This window comes from Oncorhynchus tshawytscha, linkage group LG01 (genome assembly GCF_018296145.1).
Source record: "Oncorhynchus tshawytscha isolate Ot180627B linkage group LG01, Otsh_v2.0, whole genome shotgun sequence".
NCBI lineage: Eukaryota > Metazoa > Chordata > Actinopteri > Salmoniformes > Salmonidae > Oncorhynchus > Oncorhynchus tshawytscha.
The window spans coordinates 89,304,716-89,328,426 of record NC_056429.1 but is presented as its reverse complement, the minus strand read 5'-3'; the positions used below and the strand labels follow the sequence as shown (position 1 = coordinate 89,328,426).

The 23,711-nt window shown below is 41.4% G+C and overlaps 1 protein-coding gene across 1 annotated transcript; it reads left to right on the top strand.

Annotated features, from left to right (window-relative positions):
* Window positions 1–17,308: 17,308 nt before the first annotated feature.
* Window positions 17,309–23,711, top strand: LOC112259717 (protein phosphatase 1G-like). Its single transcript, XM_024434342.2, has 11 exons — window positions 17,309–17,437; window positions 17,837–17,979; window positions 19,227–19,296; window positions 19,422–19,507; window positions 20,414–20,543; window positions 20,718–21,151; window positions 21,467–21,574; window positions 21,805–22,039; window positions 22,189–22,318; window positions 22,442–22,541; window positions 22,658–23,711. The coding sequence occupies exons 2-11, from the start codon at window positions 17,869–17,871 to the stop codon at window positions 22,844–22,846; spliced, it is 1,593 nt and encodes a 530-aa protein (XP_024290110.1). The 5' UTR covers window positions 17,309–17,437; window positions 17,837–17,868; the 3' UTR covers window positions 22,847–23,711.

Here is a 23,711-nt window from a genome sequence, read left to right as displayed (position 1 = left end):
AGGGACTCAGTCCTTAAAAGAAAATTTCACTCAAAAACTATATTTAGATATTTGTTTCAGTAGTCCCTTGTTGATAAAGTCCCAAAATCATTTCAGCGTCAGCAATCAAGTTTTCAAGATACAGAAAGTATTAGTCTCTAAAGTATATCTTGAAAACTTGATTGATGACATTCAAAACATTTTAAACAGTTCTTAACTTGATATGATAGTTCTAATCTAGATATGTGTTGGTGTAGACTAGAGAGGTATTGAGGGAACACTGGAGAGCCTCTACGTATGCCAAGTAATGTAAAGGATATCCTGGAGAGAGGGGTTTGGCCCGTGCCTTGCGCCTGTCACAAATAACAATAAAAAGTATTAATAACTCATAAGGAGACCCCTGATGTCCTGGGGAAGTTGTTAGATTAAAGGCTAAACAACATTAGTAGCTCAACGTGTGTGTGTGTGTGTGTGTGTGTGTGTGTGTGTGTGTGTGTGTGTGTGTGTGTGTGTGTGTGTGTGTGTGTGTGTGTGTGTGTGTGTGTGTGTGTGTGTGAGAGAGAGAGAGAGAGAGAGAGAGAGAGAGAGAGAGAGAGAGAGAGAGAGAGAGAGAGAGAGAGAGAGAGAGAGAGAGAGAGAACAAGAGAGAGGGGGGAAAGAGAGCAAACAGTCCCTTGTCCATTCAAAGACAAAAACTTGGGCGGGCGTTTCAAGTACTGATTGAATAAATGAGCCTAGTGACAGTGTGAAAAGAGACTGTGAATGGAGAAGGGAAAGGTGGATGGCAGTTATTATATTTCCCTCTGGAGACTGGTGTTCCCAGGGGATGTAATTGATTTAGATGGATCAACAGTGGGGTTCCCACAGCCTGCGTCTGTTTGTTCTCCAACAGCAGACCCCATTGAGCAGACTGACCCTCTCCACGAACAAGAGGGGAGAGAAAAACAAAAACAACTACAAAACCCGGGTGGAAGAGAGCAAAAGGACTGTTCACACTGGCCCATAAATCGGTCCCTTTCCTCTCCAACATTTGATTGTTTTCCTGCCCCTCCCCACACACCCTTATTTTTAGGACTTTCATAGACTTTATTCTCAGGCTTCTATTTGAGACTGTTTTTATTGAGTTTTTACGTGAAATCGCAGTAATGGCCTGTTACATTCTGAATTTGTTGCTGTAGCGTTGATAAAGAAAGAAAAAAGAGAATCTCAGACCACTTCTTTTCAATGCAACATCAAGCCGGGTCAACTCCCCTTTGATATAACAGCACCACTAGAGATGTTCTAAGTTAACTGAAATATGCTAAAGTTGTACTGTAAAAGCTATCTACCTATGGTTCAGCTACAGTAGTAGCTTATGTTAGCATTCAGCTAACTTGTAGCTAATGATCTATGACGATGCAGAAATAATTTTATTAAGTGTGCTTAGCTCTTTATAAATGGCACGGTATGGTAACATTACTGCATTTTCATATATGAGGGGTAGTAATCGTTCCTGTTTCATCAGCTAACGTTATTTGATTGTTAGCCAGCTAGCAGTGCTATTGTCTTGTAATTTAGCTAATGAGTTTTACGGATGAGGAAAGAACCCCTTTATTTGTCTGCACATGCTTGTGAATGGTTGCAATATGGTTAAGATGGGAAGTTGCTCACATGATTAATAGTTAGTTAAAGCATGCTTACTGGCTATTGTCACAGTAACTGTGATGTTTACAGTAAATATTGCTGCTTAGCAACGTGGTGTTACCAATCCACATCCAAATGTAAGGCAATAATGTAATGTAAATTGTAGAAATCTCTTCACGACACCTCTCCTCCAACTCTCTTCCAACTCTCCCGTCAGTCTGAATGGACCCTTGACTATCAGCAGAGGAACAGAAGGGGAAAAACATCTGACCTGTTACTTTTCACAGCAATCTTCTCCAAAACAATGCCGACTCTGCCGGTTAAACAAGAGGTGAAAAAAGAAAACGTATTAAATAAAGTTTCTCCATACTCTGCCAAGAAAGAGAGTCCACATTAGCTTAGTACACTGTTATCTAGAACCTTTATTTATTTATTTTTTATTTCACCTTTATTTAACCAGGTAGGCCAGTTGAGAACAAGTTCACATTTACAACTGCGACCTGGCCAAGATAAAGCAAAGCAGTGCGACAAAAACAACAACACAGAGTGACACATGGGATAAACAAACGTACAGTCAATAACACAATAGAAAAATCTGTAAACAGTGTGTGCAAATGAAGTAAAGAGGTAAGGCAATAAATAGGCCAATAGGCAGACTTGCTCCCAGGCAGACTAAATAACTTTTTTGCCCGCTTTGAGGACAATACAGTGCCACTGACACGGCCTGCAACGGAAACATGCGGTCTCTCCTTCACTGCAGCCGAAGTGAGTAAGACATTTAAACGTGTTAACCCTCGCAAGGCTGCAGGCCCAGACGGCATCCCCAGCCGCGCCCTCAGAGCATGCGCAGACCAGCTGGCCGGTGTGGTTACGGACATATTCAGTCAATCCCTATACCAGTCTGCTGTTCCCACATGCTTCAAGAGGGCCACCATTGTTCCTGTTCCCAAGAAAGCTAAGGTAACTGAGCTAAACGACTACCGCCCCGTAGCACTCACATCCGTCATCATGAAGTGCTTTGAGAGACTAGTCAAGGACCATATCACCTCCACCCTACCTGACACCCTTGACCCACTCCAATTTGCTTACCGCCCAAATAGGTCCACAGACGATGCAATCTCAACCACACTGCACACTGCCCTAACCCATCTGGACAAGAGGAATACCTATGTGAGAATGCTGTTCATCGACTACAGCTCGGCATTCAACACCATAGTACCCTCCAAGCTCGTCATCAAGCTCGAGACCCTGGGTCTCGACCCCGCCCTGTGCAACTGGGTACTGGACTTCCTGACGGGCCGCCCCCAGGTGGTGAGGGTAGGCAACAACATCTCCTCCCTGCTGATCCTCAACACTGGGGCCCCACAAGGGTGCGTTCTGAGCCCTCTCCTGTACTCCCTGTTCACCCACGACTGCGTGGCCATGCACGCCTCCAACTCAATCATCAAGTTTGCGGACGACACAACAGTGGTAGGCTTGATTACCAACAACGACGAGACGGCCTACAGGGAGGAGGTGAGGGCCCTCGGAGTGTGGTGTCAGGAAAATAACCTCACACTCAACGTCAACAAAACTAAGGAGATGATTGTGGACTTCAGGAAACAGCAGAGGGAACACCCCCATCCACATCGATGGAACAGTAGTGGAGAGGGTAGCAAGTTTTAAGTTCCTCGGCATACACATCACAGACAAACTGAATTGGTCCACTCACACAGACAGCATCGTGAGGAAGGCGCAGCAGCGCCTCTTCAACCTCAGGAGGCTGAAGAAATTCGGCTTGTCACCAAAAGCACTCACAAACTTCTACAGATGCACAATCGAGAGCATCCTGGCGGGCTGTATCACCGCCTGGTATGGCAACTGCACCGCCCTCAACCGTAAGGCTCTCCAGAGGGTAGTGAGGTCTGCACAACGCATCACCGGGGGCAAACTACCTGCCCTCCAGGACACCTACACCACCCGATGCTACAGGAAGGCCATAAAGATCATCAAGGACATCAACCACCCGAGCCACTGCCTGTTCACCCCGCTGCCATCCAGAAGGCGAGGTCAGTACAGGTGCATCAAAGCTGGGACCGAGAGACTGAAAAACAGCTTCTATCTCAAGGCCATCAGACTGTTAAACAGCCACCACTAACATTGAGTGGCTACTGCCAACACACTGTCAATGACACTGACTCTACTCCAGCCACTTTAATCATGGGAATTGATGGGAAATGATGTAAATATATCACTAGCCACTTTAAACAATGCTACCTTATATAATGTTACTTACCCTACATTGTTCATCTCATATGCATACGTTGATACTGTACTCTATATCATCGACTGCATCCTTATGTAATACATGTATCACTAGCCACTTTAACTATGCCACTTGGTTTACATACTTATCTCATATGTATATACTGTACTCGATATCATCTACTGTATCTTGCCTATGCTGCTCTGTACCATCACTCATTCATATATCCTTATGTACATATTCTTTATCCCCTTACACTGTGTATGACAGTAGTTTTTTTTGGAATTGTTAGTTAGATTACTTGCTCGTTATTACTGCATTGTCGGAACTAGAAGCACAAGCATTTCGCTACACTCGCATTAACATCTGCTAACCATGTGTATGTGACAAATAAAATTTGATTTGATTTGATTTTTGATTTGATTTGAGTGGCGAAGTAATTACAATTTAGCAACTAACACTGGAGTGATAGTTGTGCAGATGAGGATGTGCAAGTAGAAATACTGGTGTGCAAAAGAGCAGAAAAGGGGGTTCCTGTAGGATAACTTTTTGAAGAACCCTTATTGGTTCCAGGAAGAACCCTTTTGAGTTCAATGTAGAATGCTTTAGACAGAGGGTTCTACATGGAATCTAAAAGGGTTATACCTGGAACCGAAAAGGAGTATTCTGAGGACAGCCGAAGAACACTTTTGGAACCCTTTTTTCTAAGAGTGTATTAACCCATACACGACACGTGGTCCACAGAGGGTGTACACACCAATTGAGCATCTTATACAAGGTGGCTGTCATTTGGTGCATGTGATGCCAAACGAATAGATCAGTGGAGATGCTATCTGAGCCCCAAGCCACCATCTGCAGTGGAATTCCTTGCATGAGCTCAGTCTGATAGTAGGACACTCAGGTCTGTCACTTTTTAATCCCCTCCATCATCACCCTCGTGTATGTGTGTGTGTGTGTGTGTGTGTGTGTGTGTGTGTGTGTGTGTGTGTGTGTGTGTGTGTGTGTGTGTGTGTGTGTGTGTGTGTGTGTGTGTGGCTGGCTCTTGACAATGTATTGAATGTTGATCAAATATTTTTTTTAAACAGATAAGGAAAATGTTATGACTTTAATCTCTTGAAAACAATCATGTTTAAAGCTAATTCATAATGGTTTGATTGTCCTAAACTGAATAAGCCTGTAATAAAATCACTTTTCCATTGCCATGCCCTTTGACAACCCACTGGGCCACCCAACCATAACAATATGTATGGATTTACTCCCACACTTCAAACCAGACAAGAATACCTTGTGGCATGGTCAAAGACATGGACAGCTTTTTATGGTTAGTTTATTTTTTCCCAAGTACGGCTTTATTGTGTCTAGGAGCTTATGCATTCAAATGAGTCTATCTGCCCTCTTTCTCACACTCTGGCCACAGGCAGCTGGCTAGTGGACAAACTGAGGGTGAATCAAGGGTGCTCTAGCTTTTAATCTTTGTTTTATAGCTATTTCAGCCCAGGCAATGCTTATTTAGGCTTCAATAAGGAGGTGATGGGACACTAGGACTCTTGTATCAGTTTGAGGGAGCATTCAAAAGCACATGACCAACATCAATCACTGATGAATTGTAGGCCTGCTACAACAATGAACGATTGTCACTGGTGCTGTGAAATTCTGTATGTATCATTATCTTATTCAATCCATGTTATTTCCCTCATCAACAGGATCTTTGAGTCTACAACAAGAGCGCCATATTGCCAGAGGGATATCCATCATTGTGTGGAAAGGTGCCTTTTATTTTAGTATGGCACTTAAAATTCTGCCTGATTCTTCTGGTTCAGTGCCTCATGTGCAGACAGTCGTTTTTTTCTAGGTGACTGCTGAGGTCATACTGTCCTGGGAAATTGAAGTTATCCATTTAAATCAACAAATGATTGCGACCTCTTCTGAGTATATGAATGTGCCTGGTGGCAGATGGCAGCGTTCCATAACCCATAGACTTAGAGCACTACCCCCCCAAGGGGGATCACGCATCCCTGGGTCATCAGTTGGTCACACCAAGGAAGAGGGAGAGAGTGAGAGATAAAGGGAGGAAGAATGAGATAGAGGTGACTCTTGTTCGCCCTTAATCCCCCCAAATTGAGTAAATACATTTTAGAGTTCTGCATATGCAAACAGAGGGGTTTAAGACTCTCTCCAACCCTGATTAGGCCTCTATTTTATCAAGGATAGGGATGCCCATGAATAATTACGGACAGCCATGTAGACTTATTTTACCCGCTTGTCTTTTTGACAGCTGCCAGCAGTATTTTCTATTTCAATTTGACCAGGCAAGTCAAACTCAAATAAACAAGACAGCTAAGTCTATTCTAGCCCAAATAATCTAGACAGCTAAGTCTATTTTATCCCAAATAAACTAGACAGCTAAGTCTATTCTATCCCAAATAAACAAGACAGCTAAATCTATCCTATCCCAAATAAACTAGACAGCTAAGTCTATTCTATCCCAAATAAACAAGACAGCTAAATCTATCCTATCCCAAATAAACAAGACAGCTAAGTCTATTCTATCCCAAATAAACTAGACAGCTAAGTCTATTCTATCCCAAATAAACAAGACAGCTAAATCTATTCTATCCCAAATAAACTAGACAGCTAAGTCTATTCTATCCCAAATAAACAAGACAGCTAAGTCTATCCTATCCCAAATAAACAAGACAGCTAAATCTATCCTATCCCAAATAAACTAGACAGCTAAGTCTATTCTATCCCAAATAAACTAGACAGCTAAGTCTATTCTATCCCAAATAAACAAGCTAAGTCTATCCTATCCCAAATAAACAAGACAGCTAAGTCTATCCTATCCCAAATAAACAAGCTAAGTCTATCCTATCCCAAATAAACAAGACAGCTAAGTCTATCCTATCCCAAATAAACAAGACAGCTTTAGAATTCCTCACAATCAAATGTAGACCGCATTATCTACCAAGAGAATTCTCTTCGATTATAATCACAGCCGTATATATCCCCCCCCAAGCAGACACATCGATGGCTCTGAACGAACTTTATTTAACTCTCTGCAAACTGGAAACGATTTATCCGGAGGCTGCATTCATTGTAGCTGGGGATTTTAACGAGGCTAATCTGAAAACAAGACTCCCTAAATTTTATCAGCATATCGATTGCGCAACCAGGGGTGGAAAGACCCTGGATCATTGTTACTCTAACTTCCGCGACGCATATAAGGCCCTGCCCCGCCCCCTTTCGGAAAAGCTGACCACGACTCCATTTTGTTGATCCCTGCCTACAGACAGAAACTAAAACAAGAGGCTCCCACGCTGAGGTCTGTCCAACGCTGGTCCGACCAAGCTGACTCCACACTCCAAGACTGCTTCCATCACGTGGACTGGGAGATGTTTCGTATTGCGTCAGACAACAACATTGACGAATACGCTGATTCGGTGTGCGAGTTCATTAGAACGTGCGTTGAAGATGTCGTTCCCATAGCAACGATTAAAACATTCCCTAACCAGAAACCTTGGATTGATGGCAGCATTCGTGTGAAACTGAAGGCACGAACCACTGCTTTTAATCAGGGCAAGGTGTCTGGTAACATGGCTGAATACAAACAGTGCAGCTATTCCCTCCGCAAGGCTATCAAACAAGCTAAGCGCCAGTACAGGGACAAAGTAGAATCTCAATTCAACAGCTCAGACACAAGAGGCATGTGGCAGGGTCTACAGTCAATCACGGACTACAGGAAGAAACCCAGCCCAGTCACGGACCAGGATGTCTTGCTCCCAGGCAGACTAAATAACTTTTTGCCCGCTTTGAGGACAATACAGTGCCACTGACACGGCCTGCAACGAAAACATGCGGTCTCTCCTTCACTGCAGCCGAAGTGAGTAAGACATTTAAACGTGTTAACCCTCGCAAGGCTGCAGGCCCAGACGGCATCCCCAGCCGCGCCCTCAGAGCATGCGCAGACCAGCTGGCCGGTGTGTTTACGGACATATTCAATCAATCCCTATACCAGTCTGCTGTTCCCACATGCTTCAAGAGGGCCACCATTGTTCCTGTTCCCAAGAAAGCTAAGGTAACTGAGCTAAACGACTACCGCCCGTAGCACTCACATCCGTCATCATGAAGTGCTTTGAGAGACTAGTCAAGGACCATATCACCTCCACCCTACCTGACACCCTAGACCCACTCCAATTTGCTTACCGCCCAAATAGGTCCACAGACGATGCAATCTCAACCACACTGCACACTGCCCTAACCCATCTGGACAAGAGGAATACCTATGTGAGAATGCTGTTCATCGACTACAGCTCGGCATTCAACACCATAGTACCCTCCAAGCTCGTCATCAAGCTCGAGACCCTGGGTCTCGACCCCGCCCTGTGCAACTGGGTTCTGGACTTCCTGACGGGCCGCCCCCAGGTGGTGAGGGTAGGCAACAACATCTCCTCCCCGCTGATCCTCAACACGGGGGCCCCACAAGGGTGCGTTCTGAGCCCTCTCCTGTACTCCCTGTTCACCCACGACTGCGTGGCCATGCACGCCTCCAACTCAATCATCAAGTTTGCGGACGACACAACAGTGGTAGGCTTGATTACCAACAACGACGAGACGGCCTACAGGGAGGAGGTGAGGGCCCTCGGAGTGTGGTGTCAGGAAAATAACCTCACACTCAACGTCAACAAAACTAAGGAGATGATTGTGGACTTCAGGAAACAGCAGAGGGAACACCCCCATCCACATCGATGGAACAGTAGTGGAGAGGGTAGCAAGTTTTAAGTTCCTCGGCATACACATCACAGACAAACTGAATTGGTCCACTCACACAGACAGCATCGTGAGGAAGGCGCAGCAGCGCCTCTTCAACCTCAGGAGGCTGAAGAAATTCGGCTTGTCACCAAAAGCACTCACAAACTTCTACAGATGCACAATCGAGAGCATCCTGGCGGGCTGTATCACCGCCTGGTATGGCAACTGCACCGCCCTCAACCGTAAGGCTCTCCAGAGGGTAGTGAGGTCTGCACAACGCATCACCGGGGGCAAACTACCTGCCCTCCAGGACACCTACACCACCCGATGCTACAGGAAGGCCATAAAGATCATCAAGGACATCAACCACCCGAGCCACTGCCTGTTCACCCCGCTGTCATCCAGAAGGCGAGGTCAGTACAGGTGCATCAAAGCTGGGACCGAGAGACTGAAAAACAGCTTCTATCTCAAGGCCATCAGACTGTTAAACAGCCACCACTAACATTGAGTGGCTACTGCCAACACACTGTCAATGACACCGACTCTACTCCAGCCACTTTAATAATGGGAATTGATGGGAAATGATGTAAATATATCACTAGCCACTTTAAACAATGCTACCTTATATAATGTTACCTACCCTACATTATTCATCTCATATGCATACGTAGATACTGTACTCTATATCATCTACCGCATCCTTATGTAATACATGTATCACTAGCCACTTTAACTATGCCACTTGGTTTACATACTCATCTCATATGTATATACTGTACTCGATATCATCTACTGTATCTTGCCTATGCTGCTCTGTACCATCACTCATTCATATATCCTTATGTACATATTCTTTATCCCCTTACACTGTTTATAAGAAAGTAGTTTTTTTGGAATTGTTAGTTAGATTACTTGTTCGTTATTACTGCATTGTCGGAACTAGAAGCACAAGCATTTCGCTACACTCGCATTAACATCTGCTAACCATGTGTATGTGACAAATAAAATTTGATTTGATTTGATATCCCAAATAAACTAGACAGCTAAGTATATTCTATCCCAAATAAACAAGACAGCTAAGTCTATCCTATCCCAAATAAACAAGCTAGGTCTATCCTATCCCAAATAAACAAGACAGCTAAGTCTATCCTATCCCAAATAAATAAGACAGCTAAGTCTATCCTATCCCAAATAAATAAGACAGCTAAGTCTATAAACAAGCTAAGTCTATCCTATCCCAAATAAACAAGATAGCTAAGTCTATCCTATCCCAAATAAATAAGACAGCTAAGTCTATCCTATCCCAAATAAATAAGACAGCTAAGTCTATCCTATCCCAAATAAATAAGACAGCTAAGTCTATCCTATCCCAAATAAACAAGACAGCTAAGTCTATCCTATCCCAAATAAACAAGACAGCTAAGTCTATCCTATCCCAAATAAACAAGACAGCTAAGTCTATCCTATCCCAAATAAATAAGACAGCTAAGTCTATCCTATCCCAAATAAATAAGACAGCTAAGTCTATCCTATCCCAAATAAATAAGACAGCTAAGTCTATCCTATCCCAAATAAATAAGACAGCTAAGTCTATCCTATCCCAAATAAATAAGACAGCTAAGTCTATCCTATCCCAAATAAATAAGACAGCTAAGTCTATCCTATCCCAAATAAATAAGACAGCTAAGTCTACCCTATCCCAAATAAATAAGACAGCTAAGTCTATCCTATCCCAAATAAATACGACAGCTTAATCAAGGAAACCAATAGTGGTGCATCAATATCATAATTTTAAACAGATTGCAACACTCCAGTTATGGCTTCTTTTCCCATGGAGGAGGCACACTGTTGTCTGACACTCATAACATGAAGGAGCCAGTTGTCACGACTTCCGCTGGAGTCGGTCCCTCTCCTTGTTCGGGCAGCGTTCGGTGGTCGATGTCACCGGCCTTCTAGCCATCGCCGATCCACTTTTCATTTTCCATTTGTTTTGTCTTTGTCTTACACACCTGGTTTCAATTCCCCAATTACTTGTTCATTATTTAACCCTCTGTTCCCCCATGTTTGTTTGTGAGTAATTGTTTGTATGTAATACGGTCCGTTATGTGGGCTACCTTTATTGTATTGTATTTGTCTATTTTGAGTAAATTACGTTTATTTACTCATATCTGCTGTCCTGCGCCTGACTCCTCTACACAAGCTACACACAGACCACATTACACCAGTGGTTTAGTGGAGGGTAAATGCAAGTAAATGCATTTTACCCAAACTTTTTTTTGCAAGACAGTTTACCCACCTTTTGAGGGAAAATGCTTTGAATGTACAGGGAGCATTACTTAATTCACTGCGACCAGCGATCAGAGTTTACTCAGCTATTCCTTGACCACTACATCACTGGTATGAGCCGTGTCTGTGTGTGTTGAGACACATCAGCTGCTATCTCAATTAAAACCAGAGATCTCTGTGACTCAGTAGTTGAAGGAGGAATTTGTCAATCCCCATCTCTGAGAGAGAGAGAGAGAGAGAGAGAGAGAGAGAGAGAGAGAGAGAGAGAGAGAGAGAGAGAGAGAGAGAGAGAGAGAGAGAGAGAGAGAGAGAGAGAGAGAGAGAGATGAATCAACAAAAGAACAGTGCAAACTAGAATGCTATTTGGCCCTAAACAGAGAGTGCACAGTGGCAGAATACCTGACCACAGTGACTGATCCAAACTTAAGGAAAGCTTTGACTATGTACAGACTCAGTGAGCATAGCCTTGCTATTGAGGAAGTCCGCCGTAGGCAGACCTGGCTCTCAAGAGAAGACAGGCTATGCCTACAAAATGAGGTGGAAACTGAGCTGCACTTCCTAACCTCTTGCCAAATGTATGACCATATTAGAGACACATATTTTCCTCAGATTACAAAGACCCACAAAGAATTAGAAAACAAACCCAATTGAAATAAACTCCCATATCTATTGGGTGAAATAGCAACAAGATTTGTGACCTTTAGCCACAAGAAAAGGGCAACCAGTGGAGAACAAACACCGTTGTAAGTACAACCCATATTTATGTTGATTTATTTTCCCTTTTGTATTTGAACTATTTGCACATCATATGACATTTAATTACATCTTTATTCTTTTGGAACGTATGTGAGTGTATTGTTTAACGTTCATTTTTATTGTTTACTTCACTTTTGGTTATTATCTACTTCACTTGCTTTGGTAATGTCAACATATATTTTCCATGCCAATAAAACCCTTAAATTAAAATTGAGAGAGAGAGAAAGAAAGAGACCACAGATTCCAATTGTCTATACTTAAACTCTTTAATATCATCCTCATGTTCTTTAACATCATCCTCATTCTGGCATCTTCCCCAATATTTGGAACCAAGGACTGATCATCCCAAATTTGGAGACAAATTTGACCCCAATAACTACCAGGGGATATGCATCAACAGCAACCTTGGGAAATCCTCTGCATTATCATTAACAGCAGACTCGTACATTTCTTCAGTGAAAACAATGTACTGAGCAAATCTCAAATTACTGTATGACAGACCATGTATTCACCTGCACAACCTAATTGACAAACAAACAAACCAAAAAAAGGTAAAGACTTCTCATGCTTTGTTGATTTCAAAAAAGCTTTCGACTCAATTTGGCATGAGGGTCTGCTATACACATTGATGGAAGGTGGTGTTGGGGGAAAAACATATGACATAATAAAATCCATGTTCACAAACAAGTGTGCAGTAAAAATTGGCAAAAAACACACACATTTCTTTCCACAGAGCCGGTAGGTGAGACAGGGATGCAGCTTAAGTCCCACCCTCTTCAACATATATATCAACAAATTGGCGAGGGCACTAGAAAAGTCTCCAGCACCCGCAATCAACCTACTACAATCTGAAGTCAAATGTTTACTGTTTGCTGATGATCTGGTGCTTCTGTCCCCAACCAAGGAGGGACTACAGTAGTACCTAGATCTTCTGCACAGATTCTGTCAGTCCTGGGCCCTGATAGTAAATCTCAGTAAGACAAAAAATAATGGTGTTCCAAAAAAGTCAATTTGCCAGGACCACAAATACAAATTCCATCTAGACACCATTGCCATAGAGCACACAAAAAACGATACATACCTCGGCCTAAACATCAGTGCCACAATTAACTTCCACAAAGCTGTGAACGATCTGAGAGTCAAGGCAAGAAGAGCCTTCTATGCCATCAAAAGGAACATAAAATTCAACATACCAATTAGGATCTGGTTAAAAATACTTGAATCAGTTATAGAACCCATTGCCCTTTGTGGTTGTGAGTTCTGGAGTCCGCTCACCAACCAAGAATTCACAAAATGGGACAAACACCAAATTGAGACTCTACGTAAAACACCAAATAACGCATGCAGAGCAGAATTAGTCTGATTCCTGCTAATGATCAAAATCCAGAAAATAGTCGTTCAATTCTACAACCACCTAAAAGGAAGCGATTTCCAAACCTTCCATAACAAAGCAATCACCTACAGAGAAATTAACCTGGAGAAGAGCCCCCTAAGCAAGCTGATCCTGGGGCCCTGTTCACAAACACAAACAGACCCCACAGTGCCCCAGGAGAGCAACACAATTAGACCCAACCAAATCATGAGAAAACACAAAGATAATTACTTGAGACAATGGAAAGAATTTACAACAAAAAAACGAGCAAACTAGAATGCTATTTGGCCCTAAACAGAGAGTACACCGTGACAGAATACCTGACCACTATGACTGACCCAAACTTAAGGAAATCTTTGATTATGTACTGACGAAGTGAGAATAGCGTTGCTATTGAAAAAGGTCGCCTAAGGCAGACCTGGCTCTCAAAATAAGACAGGCTATGTGCACACTGCCCACAAAATGAGGTGGAAACTGAGCTGCACTTCCTAACCTCCTGCCAAATGTATGACCATACTAGAGACACATATTTCTATCAGATTACACAGACCCACAAAGATTTAGAAAACAAATCAAATTTGATAAACTCCCATATCTATTGGGTGAAATATCACAGTGTGCCATCACATCAGCAAGATTTGTGAGATGTTGCCCCAAGAAAAGGCAACCAGTGAGGAACAAACACCATTGTAAATACAACCTATATTTGTGTTTATTTACTTTCCCTTTTGTACTTTAACTGCATATTATTACAACACTGTATATAGACATAATATTACATTTGAAATGGCTATTCTTTTGGAACTTTTGTGAGTGAAATGTTTTATTGTTTATTTCACTTTTGTTTAACTATTTCACTTGCTTTGGCAATGTAAACATATGTTTCCCATGCCAATAAAGCCCGTTAAATTGATATTGAGAGAGAGAAAGAGAGGTTCTCACAGAATCACACCTCTCCATCTGGACAGGCCCCTTTCCAAATGTTAATCACAGCAGGGACCCCCATTTTTCAACCTACATCAGGGACAACTCTCTTTAGAAGACTTTGGGGGTAAACAACTGCTGTTTTTTTTTTGGGGGTTGTTGTTTTTTGGTCCTCACTTTCTAGATTCACTTTCTAGGATGTCAATCATCAACTGTTGTCAATCGTCAACAATAATTTCCACATCAAGTTACACTGTGTCTAAACTTTAGACAATTAGTATACGTTACAGGACCATTTATAAGACTATATGATGTACTTTTATAAAACTAACCACACATGCATTCCATGTTTAAAACTTTGTGTTGTTCTTGCCGAGAGATAAAACAATGGTCTTTAAATACCTATGCTAAACTTTGACCCATGATAAAGCACACTGGGTCCAGATCAACTCAGCCTTTTCTGTATAAATTTGTGAGTTATATGTGCCACCTGCTACAGTATATCGATCAATGATAAGGTACAGGGCATAAGCCTACAGAGACCCATCAACTTTATTTTACCATAAGATTCAACCTGTTCAGTATAGTCATCTTGACTCTGACAAATGTATATTACCACTGGTGTGTGTCTCCCCCCTTGTGTTTAATGATGAACTAGGCAACCCTTTCAAGCTCCACTAACTCTGTTCCCGTTCCCAGGACAGAACAATCTACCCTGAGAGAAGGGGAATCTCAAATGTTGTAATGGTATTACACAATTACAAGAAAATGGGAGTCAGAATAGTTAGACTAAACAATAGGAGCAATACCAACAGCACAGGACAAGATATTGGCACTAAAAATCTGTTTGTTTGTTTTTTTTTGGTTTTTCCCATCTACTGTTATGTATGCTTGGGTACAGTGAAGAAGTGGGTATACTCTAATTTTGTAAAACATTTCCCAAATGGCTCGCCCGGGGAAGGAAAGGCACCCTGTGGGAAAAATGATTTGAGAACAGTAACAAACACTCTGAATTACCTAAAATTATAAATCCCATATTGGTCTTTAACAGTAATGCCAACCCAAACTGTACTGTGCAAGTAGGCTAACAGTAGGCCTACTATTGAAACAGATAAATGAGGCTTTCAACTGAGTAGAAAAATGGCCACTGGATTAAAGCAAATAATCATAATATGTTTATGCTAGATAGGAATAGGCTACTTTGTAGCTAGTTAACATTTAATTGAGAAGGTTATAGGGAAAGCCTTTCTATCTACCAGAAGATGGTTAGGCCTATCATTAGCATCGCTACATTTTTCCTGTTCCTCAATTGTTTGAAACCTAAACATTTTACTTGTCTTACTTTGCTTCAAAGTAGCCTATAGCCAAATTTCCACCATAGAAACTTGGAGGCAATTATATTATAATGACTTCCTTATATGCATTCTGTTCTATTGGTTTTCTTTCAACTTTCTTTCATTGTCTAGAAGCCAAAGCCATTATCCTACTCGTGTTAGCATCCCATGATAGTTATTGCATCTTTAGATCTCCCCTCTTTCTACATTTCTAATGGATATTTCCAAATCTGTCCATGAAACCTCTCGCATGTATGGTGCACATTTTAGAACATGTTTCCCTCAAGTTGCATTACCGCCATGAGCACATTGCTGCTCCTTAAATGTGAATAAATAATAGTTCATCAACATTTTAAGCTAAACATTCAATGCAGTCATGCAGTCTTTTCGATTTTCATTTTAAGCTTTTTTTTAAACATGTGGCTTGTTTGTATCAATTGTAAAGACATTGGCAATGTTGTATCTGTAGTCAACTTTGTTCTGAAGTTATCAGTGGTCAAATCTAACAAAGCACTTTGCTGTTCTACCAGTGGTCTGAAGCGGGTGTTAGATTTGATCATTTTCAAGCACAACTTTAATAAGGATGGTTTTGGGAAACAGCTCGGAGATTAACGATGCTCCTATAAAGGTTTCAATGATGAACCTAATATAAACAGTACCCTAGGCTATATAGCCTATTTCAATCATATTGAAATACATGTACTGATCAATCAATTGACTTATACTTTGCTTCTTGTAGGCTCTATCTGAAACTTGTCTCAATATATTTCATGATGTGTAGCCTAATGTGTGCAATGATGTGCCAAATTAGTGATTTTGTGCATTTTCATTGGATAAGCTTCATAATAAGCAGCCTCAGTATTTGCAGTCATAGGTGGTAATATCTCTCTAGGTCTTGTCAGTATTGTGAAATAATTATAATGTTAAGGTAAGATTTGAATGGAGAAAGCTGATCAGAGAGCCTTTATTTCAATCCTATCAGTAGCCCTATCGACACATGCTCCAACTAGCACTTAGCGAACATTCTTTTTGTGTGGTGTTTTGGGAAATGTATGTTAGGCCTACATCTTCAGCGGTTGTAGGAAAGATACATAGTTAACACTCGTAAGTGTTCCATGCCATCGAGAAACCGGGCACTGAGCTGTTCCTTCAGCCTTATTAATTCATATGGCGTATAGCCTACTTCCGCTACACTACTTTGATATGCATCGTGGGGATAAAGAAGTTAGCAGGCCTATACACAATGCCCATTGAAAAATACGTGGGTATACAACGTATACCTGCGTAAACCCTCCACTACACCACTGATTGCGTATTTAGCCTCTCTTTCATGTCTACCGATGAAATCATGTTAAAAGTAAAAGAAACGAGCAAAGGAAATAGCAGTGGTGGAAAAAGTACCCAATTGTCATACTTGAGTAAAAGTAAAGATACCTTCATAGAAAATGACTCAAGTAAAAGTGGAAGTCTAAAAGTATTTGGTTTTAAATATACTTAAGTGTCAAAAGTAAATGTAATTGCTCAAATATACTTAAGTGTCAAAAGTAAAAGTACAAGTGAAAATAATTTCAAATTCTTTATATTAAGCAAAGCAGGTGGCCACATTTTGTAGTTTTTATTTATTTACTGGTAGCCAGGGACACACTCCAACACTCACATCATTTACAGATGAAGCATGTGTTTAGTGAGTCCACCAGATCATAGGCAGTAGGAATGACCAGGGATGTTCTCTTGATAAGTGTGTGAATTAGACCATTTTCCTGTCCTGCTTATCATTTAAAATGCAACGAGTACTTTTGGGTGTCAGGGAAAATGTATGGAGTAAAATTACCATCATTTTGTATAGGAATTTATTGAAGTAAAAGTAAAAGTTGTCAAAAATATAAATGACAAAGTAAAGTGCAGATACCCCAAACACCTACTTTAAAGTATTTTTACGTAAGTACATTACACCACTGGGAAATAGGGATCCACTCCCACGTTTGTTGGCCACACTAGAATCGGTGGCTTTGGCGACACCACATGGACGTCTTCGTTCATTGCAGATAAAGTTTTGGCGCACTTTCTGAACGGACCCTTTCTGAACGCCCCTGCTCACAAATAGGCATGCGTGTTTCTCATTCATCACAGCGTTTCCGCTTCCTTTATGTCTCCCGTTCTTTTTGAGAGGTATGTTTATAGCTAGCTAGCTAGCTATGTTGTTAACGTTTGCAGTACACGTGCTTGTATTTTCCCGTACAATGTTCAAATTGTGACTCACAGGCCAGAAATGTTTTGATAGCAACTATAATCTTCCGCTTGATGGTGTTTGAAGTTTCCCATTTGGCTTCTCTGTAATGGAAATGGCTCGTTTGCGAGTAATATCTGTAGCTAGCTATGCTCGTTTGTTAGCCCAGCCAACGTTAGCTATCAATAATAATAAGGAAGCCCTTTGCGACAATTGCAATGTTTATACTCCACTGTATGATATAAGGAATTGTAAGATGAAGTTGGAGCATCTGTGTAATTTAATTGATCACCATGTTTTTGTCCTGCTAACGTTAAATCGGATTTTCCAACACCAACCAGATTGAAACCCACTGTTTGTTGGTAGCTACATCATGGGAGCCTACTTGTCGCAACCCAACACAGTGAAGTCCTCTTCCAATGGTGGAAACCAAAAGATGAGCTTCGGCTTTGCAGCCATGCAGGGCTGGCGTGTCTCTATGGAGGTAAGATTATCTAAAAAAACATTGCTTGTTGGATTGGATTCATCAGTAGTTCTTTGCCAATGTTGTCTAGTTACCACCTAGCAAGAATGCGAATTACATGATTTGGTTTAGACGACAATAAAACGCTTTATCTAACTGGATGTAAGGGATAGGTAGTCATTATATAACTTTAAAGTTTGGCATCTTAGGTAACTAGCTATATGATTCCAACCATTAATGTGTCATAGTGTTAACTTAGTTGAGGCTTAAATATGAAACTCAACGTTGTTGTGCAGGAAGACTTTGTTTGTAGCTATCGTTAGCTGGGTAGCTAAATTGTTAGCTAGCTACAAAGCTAACTAGCTAGCTATGTAGCTAACTTTCCTGCATGCACTGATATGGCGATTCCACGCTAAATTTGATTTGGTATGTTCCCCTTTAAAGCCACGTCTGTAAGATGTGCATACTATTAAGACTGTGCCAACAAATGCATCCCATTAATTTTCACATTCAAATGGCACTTGTCTGATTTAATGATTTAACAAATCTGATGGAAGGCTCAATGTGTCTATTTATTTTACCAGGTAAGTTGACTGACACATTCTCATTTACAGCAACTACTTGGGGAATAGTTACCAGAGAGAGGTAGGGGGATGATTGAGTCAATTGGAAGCTGGGGATGATTAGGTACAGTGGTGGAAGAACTACCCAACTACTGTCAAACTTCAGTAAAAGTAAAGTAAAGATACTTAATTAATAGAAAATAACAAAAGTAAGTCACCCAGTAAAATGCTACTTGAGTAAACGTATTTGGTTTAAAATATACATAAGTATCAAAAGTAAATGTGTAAATCATTTCAAATTGCTTATATTAAGCAAACCAGGTGGCACCATTTTCTTTTTTATTTACAGAAAGGGGCTGAAAGCCAGGGGCACACTCTGTCATAATTAACAACCAAAGCGTTTGTGTTTAGTGAGTCCGCCAGATCAGGGGCAGTAGTGATGACCAGGGATGTTCGGTTCATAAGTGTGTGAATTTGACTGTTTTCCAGTCCTGCTAAGCATTCAAAATGTAACAAGTACTTTTGGGTGTCAGAGAATTTATGGAGTAAAAAGTTAATTTTCTTTAGGAATGTAGTAAAGTAACCCCAAAAATACAAATTCAGTATTTTTACTTAAGTACTTTACACCACTGATTCGGTATGATGAGGATCAGATTGGGAATTTGGCATTCCATGAGAGTAAAATGTTTTTGTTTCTTGCAACAGGATGCTCACAACTGCATTTTAGAACTGGATGATGAAACGGCCATGTTTTCTGTGTATGATGGACATGGAGGTACTGTGTATTCTTACTATCCCTTTTTGAGCATACCACAACCTTGTTTTTGTTAATACCGGAGACTATTAAGCTAGTTACTTTAATGTAAGTAATCATTACTTAAAATGCTTTTGCCTTCACAGGTGAGGAAGTTGCATTGTACTGTTCGAAGTACCTACCTGATACCATTAAAGAACAAAAGGCTTACAAAGATGGCAAACTGCAAAAGGTGAGTGGAAGAATACATTTGGGCTAGGGAAAGGAATCCTTTTGACATGGGCAGTTTAAAAAATAAAATTTAACCTTCATTTAACTAAGCAAATCAGTTAAGAACAAATTCTTATTTACAATGATGACCTACTGGGGAACAGTGGGTTAATTGCCTTGTTCAGGGGCAGAATGACAGATTTTTACCTTGTCAGCCCGGGGATTTGATCAACAGCCTTTCAGTTACTGGCCCAAAGTTGTCTACCCACTAGGCTACCTTCTGTTGGATATGTAACAATTAAGCAGGCCTACCAATAAATAATGCATTTTGGGCACCCTTAAAGCTACAATGTAACATTTTGGATGACATGACCAAAATATTTTTTTCTTTAGTTTTAGTAAATCTTTTATTTCTTGAACTGCATTGTTGGTTAAGGGCTTGTAAGTAAGCATTTCACGGTAAGGTCTATCTATACCTGTTGTATTCGGCGCGTGTAACAAATACAATTTTATTTGAAATATGCGTAGAAATGTGTTTTATAGATATCAGTCATTGAAAGCAAGTCGGCGAGGTGTATGTTCTATGTGCTCTATTTCTATGCTTCCTGTAAAGTTTTGTGATTGCGTCTTTTGTCCATCAGCTGTAAATATACTAGATTTTTGGTTCTGGAAAATATATTTCACAGCGGTTTAGACGGTACAATGATTTTCTACACAATGACTGCTTGTGTTGTCACAAACTGAAACTAGGCAAACTATTAGAATTTAAGCAACTAGGAAATGGTGGAGCGATTTCTGCAATATTGTATCTTTAAACGATATTAAAGTGAGTACCAATTTTGGTTGTAGATCTTGTGCTCTTTGTCAAACTTTCCTCCATAGGAGCATACATTGTCTTACTGGGTGGATGCATGTCGATGTGTTTCAGGCTTTGGAGGATGCATTTCTGGCAATTGATAGCAGGGTGACCACAGAGGAAGTGATCAAAGAGCTTGTTCAGATCGCTGGCCGTCCACAAGAGGAAGCACCTAATGAAAAAGTTGCTGAAGAAGATGATTGTGAGTAGACTCCAACTGCCCAAGATCTAGTAAAATTATTGGTCACATACGTGTTTAGCGGGTGTAGCAAAATGCTTCATATGTAGTTAGACATTCCTGTGGCTGGAATCATAAACCATTATTCAAAACAAATTATTTGTAATTCAACCCCGTGTGTTCCTTTCCTTCTGTTAGTGGACAATGAGGAGGCAGAACTTTTGCATGAGGAGGCCACCTTGACCATTGAAGAGCTGCTCGTTCGCTACGGACAGAACCGCAATGCACTCAAACACAAGAAGCTCTGTCCGGAGGGAAACAAAGAGTCTGGGGAAGGTGAACCACATTCCTATGGGGAGAAGGGCATCAATGGAGAAGTGGAGGGTGAGATGGACAGCAATGGGAAGGCCAAGGCTGGTGGTGGTGCAGGATTCTCCAAGCTGCGGGCCTGCAGGAGAGTAGGAGCGGACAGCTCTTCAGCGACAGGAGCAGCAGGGTCCTGTGAAGGAGAGAAGGACACCGGGCCTTCTTGCTCTTCGTCAGCGGCCCCGGCTCCGGGAGATACCAGCTCCAAGTTCTTTGAGGACAGTGACGAGTCGGGGGAAGAGGAAGATGAGGGAAGTGAAGAGGAGGTGAGGTGGAAGAACAAGCCTTCAGGAATTACTGTAACTCTGGCCAACCCTCTACCTGAAGAGCTACTGGGTGTGTAGGCTTTTGCCAACGGTTCTTACTCACCTGGTTAAGATAATCATCGTCCTGGTGAGCAGCTATTGTCTGAGATTCTGGTTGGAGAAAATGTCTGCAGAAGGACTGCTCTCCAGGAGGAGGGTTGGTCACCTCTGCTGGATCAGATTTCCCCCACTGGATTTGAACAATTAAAGTCTAAGCTTTTTATACTTTTTTGAAAGAATCGTATGTGGGTTAATGATGTAATTATGTTCCTACAGGATGGCAGTGAGGAAGGTGAAAGCAGTGATGATGAAGAGGAAGACACTGAAGAGGGAGAGGATGAGGAGGAAGAGATGTGCTACCCCGGAATGGATGGAAAAGAAGAGGTAGAATACACAGCTTAATTTAGATCCTGCCATAACCCTAAAGGAAACAAACCTGAATGGAGAGCCTGAGTAGCCCTGGTTGTTGTAATGGGGCTATTCATGTCTATCTGGAGTAGTGGTCACTTTTTGTCTCACTAATGCAACATTCTATCCTGCCTTTGTGTTTTGACCTGGATTAAACTGAAGGCGGCTATTCTCCGATAAGAGCTCTGTGTCTCTACCCCTCCTAGCCTGGCTCAGACAGTGGCACTACAGCGGTGGTGGCTCTGATCAGAGGGAAACAGCTGATTGTAGCAAACGCCGGGGACTCCCGCTGTGTGGTGTCTGAGAAGGGCAAGGCCATAGACATGTCCTACGACCACAAGCCAGAGGATGAGCTGGAGCTGGCCAGGATAAAGAATGCTGGGGGAAAGGTCACCATGGACGGCCGCGTCAACGGAGGACTCAACCTCTCCAGGGCCATCGGTAAATGGATCCTCCTGCATATCCTAGCCCTGGCATTGGTGTTTCGATTGAAATATCAGGCATAGTTTCCAGTAAAGAATGGCCTTGCTGTTGAAGAACGGGCATCAGACTGAAAGGACATAACTGAATGGCCTTTGTTGTGTTTTCAGGCGATCACTTTTACAAACGAAACAAGGCCCTTGGCCCAGAGGAGCAGATGATCTCCTCAATGCCTGACGTCAAAGTGCTCACCCTCAACCCGGAGCATGACTTCATGGTCATTGCATGCGACGGAATCTGGTACAGCTTGTTTGATACTAGCGTTTTATAGTACTGTTTTCTCTTAAATTAGGCCGTACTTCAATAATAAATTTATGAAATGGAACCACCTCTGAATTCCTCCTTAATGAGTGTCATCCACAGGAACGTCATGAGCAGTCAGGATGTTGTGGACTTTGTCAGTCAGAAAATAAAGCCTGATGCCAGTGGCGTTGCCAGGCCTCTGTCCTCCATAGTTGAAGAGGTAAGAGATGTAGCTTTTTTAATACATTTTTTTTACTTGATCCATTAGTCCCCTGTATGCATAACATTTTTCATTCTTTAACAATGAACTATGAACTTTTTATTTGGTCTCCGTAGCTACTTGACCATTGCCTTGCACCTGATACGTCTGGAGATGGTACAGGCTGTGACAACATGACCTGCATCATCATCACGTTCGGCGCTCACCCTGGCAACAGCATGGCCGACATCACCAATAAGAGAAAGCCTGAAGAGATTATCCCAGAGAAGAACGGGAATGACAGCAAGAAGTCAAAAAGCGAATAGAACTGCCAACAAGTAGAATAGCTCCAGTCCTTTTCACAAGCCAGGACTTTTTCTCTGGAAACTTTTAAAGACAGTGGTCTCTGGAATAGGATGAGTTTTAGTTAATGTCCCAAGATACAAGAATAAACGGAAAACAGAAAAACATTTTCTTGGTGTGTAATTGATTTTGCTTATCTGCCCCATTGGAAATGTGACTCCTAGTGTACTGTTTGTCACCACGCCCTTTATGTATATACTTGTTAATTGAATAAATGCATTTTCTTTAATAATGGATCAATGTGACATTTGGTGCATACTTCTGACACCATTGTAATTACGAATACATTTTAAATGTGATGAGTGACATCTTGTCTACTTTACCAGGACAATCCCTGTTTGCATTGGGCACATGTTCCCTGACAGAACACTGAGAAACTACTCAACAGTTAAATAGATTTAAACATATAAAATGATTCAATTCATGTAACATTTTATACTAGTTGTATTTTAATGAATACATTTTACATTCCTTGCACTCACTGATTCCCGGAATTTAGCCAACCTGCTGAGTTAAGGCCACTTGCTATTTAAATGTCGCTCATACCTTGGTTTGCACATCCTACCTTGGTTTCTCTAACTATGCCTTGAATTTTGCATTACTCGATTATGGTCCAGGTTTAGCAAATGCTTTTGTTAGTAAACTATTCAAGGGACAGAAGCTCCACTTAATCTGTTTTATGCTGGACTAAAAGGTCCACTCAGTTAAAGGGATACTAAAATATATTTTAGTACATTTATTACTTTTCAGAGAACATTGTGAGTTCCACATGAACAATCACATGAATATTTTTTTCCCTCCCTAAATCAATAAAGTTGACAAACCTGT